This window comes from Schistocerca nitens, chromosome 7, assembly GCF_023898315.1.
Source record: "Schistocerca nitens isolate TAMUIC-IGC-003100 chromosome 7, iqSchNite1.1, whole genome shotgun sequence".
Taxonomy (NCBI): Eukaryota; Metazoa; Arthropoda; class Insecta; order Orthoptera; family Acrididae; genus Schistocerca; species Schistocerca nitens.
In genome coordinates, this window is record NC_064620.1 from 44,299,041 (window position 1) to 44,313,763 (window position 14,723).

At 39.6% G+C, this 14,723-nt stretch overlaps 1 protein-coding gene across 1 annotated transcript in view; it reads left to right on the top strand.

Annotated features, from left to right (window-relative positions):
• The window catches only part of LOC126195465 (dynein axonemal heavy chain 1-like), a 963,710-nt gene that overhangs the window by 910,846 nt on the left and 38,141 nt on the right, over positions 1 to 14,723 (top strand). The window contains exon 60 of the mRNA XM_049934091.1: positions 7,370 to 7,522. Coding sequence (XP_049790048.1) covers positions 7,370 to 7,522 — 153 coding nt within the window. The remainder of the gene's footprint in view (positions 1 to 7,369; positions 7,523 to 14,723) is intronic.

Here is a 14,723-nt window from a genome sequence, read left to right on the forward strand (position 1 = left end):
GCTTGGTGTCTATCTTGGCTACAATAACGCATTCACTATGCTGTCTGTAGTAGCTTACCTGCACTCCTATTTTTTTTACTCATTACTAAACCTACTCCTGAATACCCCTATTTGATTTTGTATTTATAACCCTGTATTCGCCTGACCAGAAGTCATGTTCCTCCTGCCACCGAACTTCAGTAATTCCCACCATATCTAACTTCAACCTATCCATTTCCCTACCCAATTAAGGAGTCTGACATTCTGCACTCTGATCCGTAGAACCCAGTTTTCTGTCTCCTGATAACGATATCCTCCTGAGTAGTCCTCACCCGGAGATCCGAATGGGGGACTATTTTACCTCTGGAATATTTGACGCAAGAGGATGCCATCATCATTTAACCATACAGTAAAGCTGCATGCCCTCTGGAAAAATTACGGCTGTAGTTTCCCCTTGCTTTCAGCTTTCACAGTACTAGTACAGCAAGGCCGTTTTGGTTAATGTTACAAGGCCAGATCAGTCAATCATCCAGACTGTTGCCCCTGCAACTACTGAAAAGGCTGCTGCCCCTCTTCAGAAACTACACATTTGTCTGGCCTCTCAACAGATACCCCTCCATTGTGGCTGCACCTATGGTATGGCTATCTGTATCGCTGAGTCATGCCAGCTTCCCCACCAACGGCAAGGTCCATGGTTAATGGGGGGGGATTTGATATTACGTGCAATATAAACATTAGCAATAGTTGACCTTGACCATGTGGAAGAAAGTGTTGTCAGAGAACGTGGTGAAAATGGTGAAAGGTTTTAAACACACTATTAGCACAGATATATACAGGGTGAGTGACCTAACGTTACCACTGGATATATTTCATAAACCACATCAAATACTGACGAATCGATTCCACAGACCGAACGTGAGGAGAGGGGCTAGTGTAATTGATTAATACAAACCATAAAAAAATGCACGGAAGTATGTTTTTTAACATAAACCTACGTTTTTTTTAAATGGAACCCCGTTAGTTTTGTTAGCACATCTGAACACCTTTTTATTGGTCTTTTTCACTGACGCACATGTACATTACCATGAGGGGTGAGTTACACGTACACACGTGGTTTCCGTTTTCAATTACGGAGTGGAATAGAGTGTGTCGTGACATGTCAGGCCAATAGATGTTCAATGTGGTGGCCATCATTTGCTGCACACAATTGCAATCTCTGGCGTAATAAATGTCATACACGCCGCAGTTCATCTGGTGTAATGTCGCCGCAGGCTGCCACAATACGTTGTTTCATATCCTCTGGGGTTGTAGGCTAATCACGATACACATTCTCCTTTAACGTACCCCACAGAAAGAAGTCCAGAGGTGTAAGGTCAGGAGAATGGGCTGGCCAATTTATGCGTCCTCCACGTCCTATGAATCGGGCTTGTCGTCCTGTTCAGAAGGACACTGTATCTGATGTTGCTGACCCTCTTGATGCTGTCATCAACCAATGCCTTCATGTTGGGACTTTTTCGGACTACTTAAAATTGGCAAAGATAGTATAAGTGTATAGAAAAGTTAATTGTATCACTCCATCCAGTTATAGAGCAAATTCTATAATACCTGTACTAGCAAAAAGATTGAAACTGTAATGAAGAACCAACTGTTATGTTATTTTGAAGACAACCTCTTCCTGGATAACCAGCCTCGATTTAGAAGAGGAAAATCTACATTTACTGTTACGCTTGATGTAATAATTAAAATAATGGAGCATTTGAAGAAAAGAACTACATGGCTTTAATTCTTTGTGATCTAACCAAGGCGTTTAATTGTGTCTCTCATATGATACTGTTGGAAAAATTAAAATCTTATGGTATAAAGGGTGTTATTTTTGAGAATCTTGTCATCTTACCTAAGAGACAAGTGGGAGAGTGTTTGTATCCAGGGAGCGATCTCTTGTGAAATGGCACTCGGACACAGTGTAGAGCAGGGCTCCGTACTTGGCTGTGTGCTCTTTTTAATGTTTGTCAATGACGTAAGTTGTGATGGTCATACCCTGCTCTTTGCAAATGATACAACATTAATGACTAAGGTTAGAAATACAGCTGAGGCACTAAAGGACTCTGAAATTTTGTTTGAAGTAGCCAAAAAGTGGTTTATAGCAAACAAAATCAAATCAAATGAAGATAAAATCCAGAAAATGTTAAGCAGCCTTTGTGACTGTGGACTCAAAGCAAATGTGCAAATGTTATTAGTGTCAAACTCCTGGAAATAACAACTGACAGTAAGCTGACATGGATGGAATACACTGCTCATTTCTGTTCTGAATTCTAAAGAGTAATTTACCTCCCAGGGAGCTCAGATATGTGACAACAAATCAGTTCTTAATCACACAAACTGTTCCACAGCCACATTAAATATGGATTGCTGCAGCAGGGGCACTCTACTGGGAGTAAAAGTATCTTCCTCCTACAAAAGGAAGCTGTAAGAATAATATCTTCCAGCTAGAAATTTGACCGCTGTAGTCCCCTTTTTAAGCAGCTGGGAATAATGACAATATTTAGCCAGTATAAATCTTCAACTCCCTTGCCTATGTAACAGAAAATCAAGGATCCTTCTGCAAGAAACAGGAGATTCACAACTATGACACAAAATAAGGCCAACAAGCTGTTGCCTAAGTAAGAAACTGGACAGTTTTCTCACAGCAGCCCTGAAGATGTTCAACCACCTTCCACTGGATGTTTGAACATAGCCATTGAGGATGTTCATGGCTAGACTAGACTGATGTGTGTGCTCAAACAACAATCACTATATTCTGTAAATGGATTTTTCTGTATAAGGTGATTTGTAGACTGATCAACAAGATAACATCAAGCCTCAAACCAGAAACATTTAAGAGCTGTAAAATGTTGTTTATAACCACTGTTTATAACATCAGTGTTGTGTAATGTTTCTTGTCTGTTGTCTTAGTTTTTGCAGTGGCTTTAATATATAATCACTAAGATGTGATGCATACTGTCTGACCATGGCTGGTGAACAGTCTTGACCTGTTAATAATAATGATATGCATAGTTGTGCTAATTTCTTATTGTATTATAATGCTTGTGTAACCTTAACCTTGTAACACTGACACAATGTATCCAGTCTTGACTGGCGAATGACATATTTAGTAAATGATGTCATTATATCTGTACTGCGTCTTTGTCAGCCGTGTGTTTTGCTCTTAATCAAAGAGACATTGTGCATTGCGATTTATTAGTCACATACCATACACTTACAAATCATGTGATAATGGTACTGGAGACACATAAAAAATTACAAACTAGAATCTAATATTAATTTTTAAAACTATATTTAGTCTATGTGGCAGTATCTATATTTTCTTATTTTCCAGCATAGGTAAATATCTTTGTTGATAATGGACAATTCCCCCCCCCCCCCAATATAATGCTAATTTGTGGTTGGATTCTGCTCAAATTATCAGTTCATCTTCCATGAACTCTTCTAATGAGTAATAACATTTGTGTGTAAGAATTTCATGTAACTTCTTTTTTAGTATCCCTAGTTCCATGTTTCGAATGTTTTTGCCTTTAAGTTTGTTGTACATTTTCATGTCCATATATTGTGGGACTGAGCATATAATTTCAATCTATGGGCAGGAAGGTGGTTGGCTTTTCCTATTTTGTCTCTATGGTGGGCCAACCACTGTCGCACTCTGTGTGATTTTAATTCCTTTTGTCTGGTCTGAGTCTGCATCTTTATTCCTATGTCGTCTGTTCTCATGTCCATTGTTCGTTTTTATTCTGTGTGGGTGTTTGAAGTTTTGGAAAAAGGGACCGATGACCATAGCAGTCTGGTCCCTTTAATCCCACAAACCAACCAACCAACAGGAAGCATAAAATTACCTTTATTCCTTGTACTGTATGGATGATCACATTGGTTTCTAATGAACAATTCCAGTTTGTTGTGTAAAAATATCATTAGCTCATATATGTATAGGGAGGGGACAGTCAAAATTTTTAGTTTCTGTAATAATGGATGACATGATTCTGTTTGCTGTGCAGTGCACATATTTCCGATAATTTTCTTCTGGACCTTCAGTACACGAGATATATTATTGGAGCTCCCCCAGAAAATAATGCCATATCTTAAGTAACTTAGATATGCTACTTTTCGAGTGGACATGTTAGTAGCACTTGAAAATATATGCATGGCATATGCAAAGCTACCCAGTTTGCTGCACAGGTACTCAATATGTGTGTTCCAGTTTAAATTCTTATCGAGGTGTAGACCTAGAAATTTGGCAGAATGCACTTCTGTTAATTCTTCAGTTTCATGATAACTAATTTCCTGGTCTCTTGACTGTTTGGTTCTGAATTCAATCAAGTTTGTTTTTGATATGTTAAGCTTCAGACCATTAAACTGGAACCATGACTCTAGCCTGTCTAATGTACCAGTGACTCTATCAGGAATCGTTTCTGTTTCTTCGCTTTCTATCAAGACAGACGTGTCATCAGCAAACAGAACGGATGGCGAATTTATGTTTAATGGTAAGTCATTGACATACAATAGAAAGAGAATTGGACCGAGGATTGAACCTTGCAGGTCACCCTGTGTTATTGTTTTCCAGTCTGAATGGTAGTTTACACCATTTGAAGAGATGGTTTTTCTTTGTTTTCTATTAGATAAGTAAGAAGTAAGCCATTGAAGTACTGCACCCTTAATCCCATATTTTTCTAGTTTGTGGATTAGCAAGGAATGATTTACGGAATCAAAAGCCTTTGTCAGGTCGCAGAAAATTCCGGCTACTTTACTTTTTTGTCTAGAGCTGTGCTAATTTTTTCTATGAAATTATTTATGGCATCTGTTGTATTTTTCCCTTGCTGGAAGCCAAACTGATTGCACAAAATAATAAAGTTTTGGATTTGGATAGCAACTACTTTCTCGAAAATTTTTGACAGCACTGGAAGGAGGGAGATAGGATGATAATTCCCCATATCTTCTCTTGACCCTTTCTTAAAAAGTGGTTTTATTTCCGCGTATTTTAATGATTCTGGAAAACAACCTTCTTCAAATCATTTGTTGATTAATTCAACTACTGGACGACTTACTATTTTGTACACTGATTTAATTACTTTTGCAGGTATCCCATTCCAATCCACCGAATTTTTATTTTTTACTGATAGTATAATGTCTTCTATTTCTTTGATTGTAATATTTCTAAATTTAATGGGACATATATTGTGGCTAAAGAGATTTTCACACACCTTGCCACTGGTTCATACTTATGGATCTTGTATTGTGAAATAGAAAAGACGTAGGGAACCCCCTCCATATGGAAGGGGCTTGGCACATGAGAAAATGTGAAAGTGGCAGTCAATCTGGGCAGCAAGAGAGAGAGCACGTTAGGCAGTCAGTGGCCAGCAGTTGCATAGTCAACACTGCAGGTGCCTAGTGAGGCATTCTGAAACCAAATCTATGATGGAATGGCCTCGGATGTGGTTTCCGCTGTAAAATGGTGCTCTTGCATTTGGAAAGGCTCTAAAGATGATGAATACGTTGCCAAGAAGAATTAAATAGAGCTTAAAACTGCCAGAAGGAGACCTGATAGCCACTATGTGCTTGCCACCTCTATTGCGCCACTGCTTCGCCTACTTTGGAAAACATATGTATGCCAGTATGAACCAGTGTGCTTGTGTGTGCTTTTGCAATAATAATTCAAGTGTTGCAAAATTTGTGTTTGAACTTTGAAACTGTCCTCTTCATGATACCAAGTGGGGTCCTATCCTAAAAGTGCTAAAGACTGAGTATCCTGTTTATGAAGAAATGCAAATTTGTTTCTGTTTAAATGTGCCTACGTTTCAGTTTTAAAACATATAAAAGTTGCTAGTAAAATCATTTGTTTCATAGATAAAGAGAGAGGCACATTATTTTAAACTTGTTAAAAGAACTTTATTTTGCTTTGAATTGCCACTACTTTGATTTTCCCAAATTTGATAATTAAAATCACTTGCTTAGCATGTAATGAAAAAGGCACATAATGGTAAACCTATCTGAAACTTTACTTTACCTTGAATTTATTTCCGAAGCTAAATAAGAATATTGCTAGTGTAAACTGTTATAAAGCATTGAGGACTAAATAATCTTAAGTGGGGTTGTAATTCAGCATTTATGTGACGCAAATTGTTTCTGAAATATGTGCATAGTTGCTTATAAAGAAAGGGACAGTTTAAGGGCCCCCACTTTAATCTTTGCTAGTAGGAAAAGGTTAATTTCAATTTGGTTCTTGCTATTGAAATCTGGAACATTTCCACAGTACAGTAACATGAAATATCTTAGTACAGTGTTAAATTATTGCATTTGTGATGTGTACGTGTTAGTCAAACTTGAACACTCGTAAGATGCCACTTAGTCTCGTGAGGTCTTGGAGAACATATAGTGCTGAATTAATTGATGGTTGAGGTAGTAATTACAGTTAACAGGAGTAAAGTCTCTCTTACATTTCTGTGATTGCTAACCTATGCTATTAATAGCTACTGTTATCCACTGTGCATTTCACCTGGTAGTTGTGTGTGTTCATTGCACTTCACTAAAACAGAATTTATGAAAGTCCCTTTTGCAAGAGTATATTTAAATCCACTGAAAATAATGTTTTCACATTATTATACCTAATTAGGCTGGTGATCGTTTATTATTTCATTTGAGGGAACTTTATTGCTTTCATTTCTTACAAAATTAAAGTCTTTCTGCTTTCTATTAGTTGCCATAGTACGAAATTCAGACATGATATCCGCTGTCCATTAGTTTAACACATGATCAATTTCAAATTCCTCCCAGAGGGTAATGCTTACTGCAAGTTAGGCTTATATTTGGCATTTTACATTTCCTCTCTCCCACCCCCTCCTTCTCAGTAAAACCCCCCACCCTGCAACATATGTATAAGCTGAGGGCTATTGGCTGCTTGTTAACCAGATGTAAAGGAAAAGACACATAAAAAAGTGCAGTGTTACTGTTGTATGCAGTAGCTTTTAAATTTTTTCACAAAGAGAAAAAAACTTTGCAATGCCCAGCTGCCCAACAGTCCTCTGCATGCTCAGTAAATGGAATTTGATAGCAGGCGGGGAACAACCTGTCCTGATGTTACTTTGAGGCAATCTGGCATCCATATTCCGTATCACACAGTTGGTCATGATGATAAATAGCAACACAGCAGTGATATTATATCATCTGTGAATAGGCAAAATGTACGTGTTCATTATGGAAAGAATATTTATTCATTCCGTCACTTGATACTTCGGATGTTGCAGCTGTGCCATGATGCTTTTGTGTCCCATTTCATATAAGCAATAGAAAAAATAATTTAATAATAAAGTATGTTTTATAATTCAGATATGTTTATCTCCTTCAGGTTCTCATGTACACTGCTGGTCACATTAACTATGGTGGTCGAGTCACAGATGATTGGGACAGGAGGTGTATCATGAATGTTCTTGCTGATTATTACAGAATTGAAGTGTGCGATGAAAATCATCAGTTTGAAGAGACTGGAATGTACCATCAGGTGAGTCATGGTGTTACACCACTTGTTGAAACATTTTACTTTGTACATATTTTGTAATTGCTACTGTTTACTTATTTCTAGTCTTAGGAAGAAGATTTAGGTACTTGATATATTTATAGAATATTTAATAAATATGGCCATGGGAAAACTTTCAGTAATTTTGGTGCTGTATATGAATCTTAAACTTAGCTGTGTTTAGCTGTGTTTTCTGGAAGTGAACCATCTTAGCAAAGTGCCAGTGATGCTACCTGAATAACTCTTGGAACTGCTATAGTGATGATTTTTTTTTTTTTAATAATTCATATATGCTTTCTGTGAACAAAATATTGTCTGACAGGAATAGTGTTTTATACAACTGTACTGAAAAGTGGGTCAGATTTGATAGCTGTTGAACACTTTTTTGTGAGGCACTAATTTAGTAGTGTATGTATGTAGTCCATACTGTTTTACATTGCATATAATTGTATTTGGTGCTAGATTGTAGATTGTATTTTATTGGTCCAGTTGTCTACAAAGCAGCTTATATGTAAGACATTAGACAAATCAGTTTATAAATTACAGGTGAAAGTGATATGCATACTTATCAAAGAGACAACAATATACCACATATGTTAAGTCTTTTTATAGTTGTTGTTGTGGTCTTCAGTCCAGAGGCTGGTTTGATGCAGCTCTCATTTTTATAGTACATTTTGTGAATTTAAATATTTTTCAATGGAGTAAAAGCTGTGATGCTGTAAAAATGACTTAAAAAATTTGCCAGTTATTAGTAATTGCCTTTATATTTTGAAGAAGTAACAAAGTGTAACCCACATTTTGAAAGTACCATTTTAGCACACGTATGTGTTGATTTGGAGTTATTGCTTTTATATTTTCAAGAAGTAACAAAGTTTAAACCACATTTTGAAAGTACCATATATGAGTTGAAGTGGATCATATGTAACCTTTTGTTTTCTCCTCTCTCTGGTAAAGTGTTCATGAGTACCAGGGTTTTTGTGTACTTTGCTGCATTCTAAAGGGAACACACATCATAAAAAATTGTAAATTTATTGGGGCATGGAGTGACAGGACGAATACAATTTAGGCAGAGTCATGGAGTAACAAGAAGAAGAAGACAGTAAAGAGCTACTCACTTATGAAACAACAACAGAGACCCTGGAGGCCCATATATAAACTTAAAAAGATGCTGTCTCCATCTAGTGGTGCCGGCTTCATCGTGTGCACACATGGTTATCCAGGTGACTGCGGATGGTCATGGTGTCATGGTGCAGCCTCAGGGAGGCACCTCGGGTATCTGTGGGCATGCCATTTGAATGTCAGCATGCACTATGCTTGCCATAGTGACCCGACTTGTGTTTGCAGTAGGAATAGTAGTGTGTCACTACACTCCTTGTTCGTTGTGGGGGGAAGGACCAGATGTGGCCATCAGTGATTCTGCTATAGCAGATAGCATCAGGGGCAGCAGCCAAGTTCAGTGTGTATTGGTGAAAGTGACTGGGACAAGAGCGCCCCCACTACCTGCAGACCCAAGGGTGACCAGTGGACAACACCACTGATAGGGGGGGCAGGAGCCATCTGGACATCAGAGTCCATGATGTGTGGCATTCGCTCAGCCAGTGACAATGGCAGACTGAAGAAGTGGGTAGTCTCTGGAAATGGAGAACTGGCTAACATTCTTTCTGATGTGCACAGTGGGAGGTGCTCGAACTGGTCGTGGGATGCAAACCCTCTGATGGTGCCAATGAAGTGGTGTTCACTAAGGAAGGCAGGTATGGACAGGCCTGCCCAACACCAGAGCGACCAGGGCCAAACTAAGGATGAGCTGTCAAACCCACACTAGAGAAGGGGCGCTGCATCTCTCCTGGCATGCAACTGGTTCAGGTGTTATGGCATGAGTTGATGTTCGGTGTGAATATTGAGATGGCTGAAATCTGTTGGGGGCACCATCGAATGCCCCTGACCAAAAATGGCATGCCTGGTGTGAATGTTAATGAAATTGGTGCAGGTGGGTGACACCTGCTCAGCAGCAAGAGCTTGTGAAGCATCTACAGCTGAGAGCCGTGCAACGGTTTGGCAGAACTTCAGCCATGTCTTAAATGTTTGGACAAAGAGTTTCACCTCCATTCGACTGTGGATGAAAGGGAGGTGCCATGACATGCTGAACGCCATTGTGTGTACGAAAGGCCTTGAAATTTTACAATGCAAATAAACTATGGAAAGTTGGAAAAAGTGAGACCCAGCAAGATTGTATTTGAGGCTCCCAGAAAACCGTAAACAAGTAACGGAAGTTGTGTAGGTGATCTTCCACGATCGCACCTGTCACGATGATATCGAGGTAGTTAATGCAATGAGTGACAGCTGGTGTAACCTGTTCTAAAAATGTTGAGATGTGGTGGGTGCACTTGCACTCCCAAACATTCCTGTTGATACTGTTAAAGGCCGAAAGATGTATTAAACACAAACAATGGTTTTGATGTCCTGTCCAAAGGAATCTGAAGGTAGTTTTTTGCCAAGTCGATTTTCAAAAAGAATTGAGCCTACCAACATTGTGAGTAGTTTCTTTAGGCAACATAGGGTGTAAGTGTCTATGAATGTATTAATAGTGACTTTGAAGTCACCGCAGAGCTGAAGCTGATCAGAAGGCTTATTTACAATCACTAAGGGTATAACCCATTCACTTGAGGAAATCAGTTTAATCGCTCCCAATGATATAAATCAATCCATTTCTGTTGTAACCTGGTCATACGAAGCTACTGGCACCAGCAGCACCCAGAAACAGTGGGTGCAAGCAGGCAGAGGGTTTGAGGGTGGCATGCTGTTAAATTGTATGCACAACATAACCCTGTGACAAACAGATTTGAAAACTCATAACACAAGGAGTCCAATTTGTGATATGGCACTTGATCTGACACCAGATGCAATACATTTTTAATAAAAAAACCAATAGCAGCAAAGGCATCTAACCCAGACAAGTTTTAAGTAATCATACCATTGACCAGCAAGGACATAATCAACCAAACAGCTGACTTCTAAACTGCATCAGCCATGCGTTTGCTGACAATAGGTATCTGTTGTTTTTTATAGCTTACCAATAAATGGTTGATGCCTGATGTAGGTTCAGAAGTTGAGTAGGGACAAGGTGGCCTCTGTAAAGTAGTAATGGCTGATCCATCACCCGCACTTCTACGATAAATTTGTTCTGACCTTCAGAGAATGGCAAACTCAACAATGAAACAGTATAAATATTAACTTCCGTTGGTTCCTGAAATGACTCAGAGAGGGGCGCAGCAGAAATCAACATACTGCTGCTATGTGATATTTTTGGTTACATTTACCAAGTGGTCCAGTGCTTGGGGCTATCTGGCTGCTTGTGCTGTACAAAATTACACTGAGGTGACAAAAGTCATTGGATATTGATATGCACATTTACAGTTGGCAGTAGTATCGTGTGCACAAGGTGTACAAGGGCAGTGCATTGGTGGAGCTATCAGGTGATTCATGTGAATAGATGTCTGATGGGATTATGGCCACGTGATGGGAATTAACACACAGTGCAGAATGGTAGTTGGAGCAAGAGGCATGGAACATTTTATTTCAGAAATTGTTAGGGAATTCAATATGCTGGAGTCCACTGTGTCAGGAGTGTGCCAAGGATCCCTCATTTCAGCCATGACCTCTCACCACGGACAATGCAGTGGCTGACAGCCTTCAGTTAATGCCCGAGAGCAGTGAGTAGTGTTTGCATATAGTTGTCAGGACTAACAGACAAGCAACACTGCATGAAATAACCAGAAATCAAACATATCCGTTAGGACATTAGGGCAGTGCCACATAATTTGGTGTTAATGGGCTATTGTAGCAGATAACAGAAGTAAGTACTTTGATTACAGCACGACACCACCCGCAGCGTTTCTCTTGGGCTCTTGACCATGTTGGTTGGCCCCTAGATGTCTGCAAAACCATGGGCTGGTCAGATGATTCCCTATTTCAGTTGGTAAGAGCTGATGGTAGGGTTTGAGTATGGCTGTGAGCTCACAAAGCCATGGACCGAAGTTGTCAATAAGGCACGTGCAAGCTGGTGGTGGCTACATAATGGTGTGTGCTGTGTTCACTTGGAATGGACTGGATTGTCTGGTCCAACTGAACCAATCCTTGACTGTAAATGGATGACAATGCATCATATCACAGGTCCACAGTTGTTCACAATTAGTTTGAAGTACATCTGGGTGGTTCAAGCAAATGATTTGGCCACCCATATTGCCCGACATGAACCCCATCGAACATTATGGGCATAATCAAGGCATCTCTTAGTGCACAAAATCCTGCACCAGCAGCATTTTCGCAATTACGGACAGCTATAGAGGCAGTGTATCTAAATATTTCTGCGGGGGACTTCCTGTGACTTGTCGAGTTGAGTTGATCCACTACACTCTGCAAAAGGAGATCTGACATAATATTAGCACATATCCCATGAGTTTTGTCATTTCGGTGTACAGGTGTGTGAAGGAAGTGGCGTTCACTGTTTCTACTGCAATGACATGTTTGGTCCTATTGGGTTGTTTGTTCTGTGGCTACCTCCTTTTCCCCCTCTGTGCTTGGTCCATGTGTCAGGGTTGCATGCTGTCGACAATGGCGACATCACTCCAGGCCTCTAATTGGCGGCCCAGGTGTGGGAGGCTTCGGAGCAGCTGCGCAGTATTGAAAACCTTCTCCATTGTAGGGTCCTCAAGTTGAAAGGCACACTGGCACACTTCCTTATCTAAGGCTGAATGTACGATTAAATCTCTGACCATCATGTCTGCATATGAAAACTGATACTTAGCTGTGATGAACCTACATTCACGACTGGGGCTATGAAGCTCGGTCGCCCAAGCACAGTACAGTTTCTGTTTGTGTCACTGGTAGAATTCAACATGCACAGTGATCACTTGTGTATGTTTGCAGTGATAGGCTGACCGCAAACTACACATTTCATCAAAAGAGAGTAACGCTTGGTCTTGGAGAGGAGCTAACTGGCACAGTAAATGATACGTAAGAGGGGATCTCAATGATAAGAAAAGAGCTTTAGAAACCTCCTTGCCGATCACTTGAACAGCAACAAAATGTTGGCAAAGCCTCTTCTTGTAAGTATCCCAGTGTTCACAGATTCATGGTAGGGTGGGAATGGGAGTGGCTGAACAACCAGCAGCAAGGCCTGAATCAACATAGCAAACAACCATTCCAACACTGCCATGTTCATCTTCTGTTGTTGCAGGAATGACTGGAGTAGACATCCATGATTGGCAGAAAAACTATAAGATTCGAAACATACAAAAATACTACCCTCACTAGTCACCACTTGTGTTCTAACTAGGAACACAGACAAACATAAAGCCATAAAAGAAATAAGAGTTTATTGGGTTATGGAGTGACAAATACAATGTAGGCAGAGTCACAGGGTGACAGCAGCAACAGTACAGAGCAGATAGTTACAAATGTAGGAAAAGTTAAAAACTGTATAGCCTTATAAAGATACTGTCTCCATCTGGTGTTGCTGGCCTCATGCCACATATGCATGGCACTCTTAGGTAACTGCGGTGAGAGATGATGCTGCCCTTGGTGTCCTTCTCGGGTTCTGTGGGTAGACCGTTCGAATGTTGGGGTGCACCATGCTTGCTGAAGTGGCCTGCCCTGCATTCACAATATGTTTAGCAACCGGCAAGTTACTGCATGTGGTCCTTACCTATTACATTTATTTTGAAGAACAGGAGGGCTTATATAATGTAGACACATGGTAAAGGAGAGATACCAAAATCATAAACAGAGGTTTACAGGAGTCCCTAGGTTTGCATCCAAACATGATTCTGATAGCTCTTTCTTAATGCCTTGAAAGAGCTGATAGCTGGTTTAGAGTTTCCCCAGAAAGTCAACCACATATTTAAGGCAAGAATGAAAGTATGTGTGGCTTGCATTCATTACTATTTTCTCATTACAGCAGGTTTTAGTGAGCAAAGAATCTCTTGTTCAGTTTTGTGTTAAGGCATTTAATATGTTTATTGCATTTTACATTACTTTGCAATGATAGTCCTAAAGATTCGGTTTCCGTACTGGTACCAACTGGGTCAGCATTGATGGAGGCAAGTGGGGTGTATGTCTTCTAGTTTGGAGTAGTGCAAAATTTTATTGCAATAGTTTTTATTTTTTACTTTCCATGTTAATAGAATTGTGGTATGATCTGGAAATAAGATTATTTTATGAGCATCCACATTTAAGATTAGATCATTTGTGTACAGAAAGAATAGAAGGGGTCCCATTACTGATCCTTAGGGTACATCATATTTAATGATTTTATAGTCTGACAAGTGTTGAAAAATAGTTTTTAAGTTGATATTTGTGTAATCCAGACAGATTATTTGCTTAGAATTGCTCGGGAAGGAACTGATCCAATTGTTGGACAGATCTTGAATATCATATTTTTCAAGTTTTGACAGCAGAATCGTATGATCTACCTCATCAGAAGCGTTTCATAGGTCACTAAATACTCCTGTTGATTCCTGTTTCTTGTCCATCAGGCTAGGTATGCAGTTGATGCACTCATAAATGTCCATTGTTGCTGACTTCATAATTCCAAATCCTTGTTGCTCATTACATGTTGTTGTTGTTGTTGTTGTGGTCTTCAGTCCTGAGACTGGTTTGATGCAGCTCTCCATGCTACTCTATCCTGTGCAAGCTTCTTCATCTCCCAGTACCTACTGCAACCTACATCCTACAACCTACATACATTACATAGTATATTGTTTATTCTTATGATTTCTGTAAATTTGTCATACATGAATTTTTCTAATATTTTTGGAATGCTAGGGGAAATTGTGGTGGGTCTGAAGTTATTTATGTTATGTGTCTTATCTTTTGTATATACTCTGAATGACCTTAGATAGTTTCAGTACATCATGGAAAATGCCTGCTTCAAGTGAGCTGTCACAAAAGTGAGTATTTCCATTAGGTTTGGTGCAGTCTTCTTTAAGACTGCAGCAGGGACACCATTAATGCCAGCAGAGTTTGACTTTTTTAGTCCTTTTGTTGATATGTATTTGCACTCTGAAATGACAAATGAAAATTTTTACTAAGGCTGGGATTCAAACTGGGGTCTGCTGCTCACTAGGCAGATGTAACCACTATGCCATCCTGTCACAGTGGCTTTGCACAACTGCATGGGCTGCTGTAG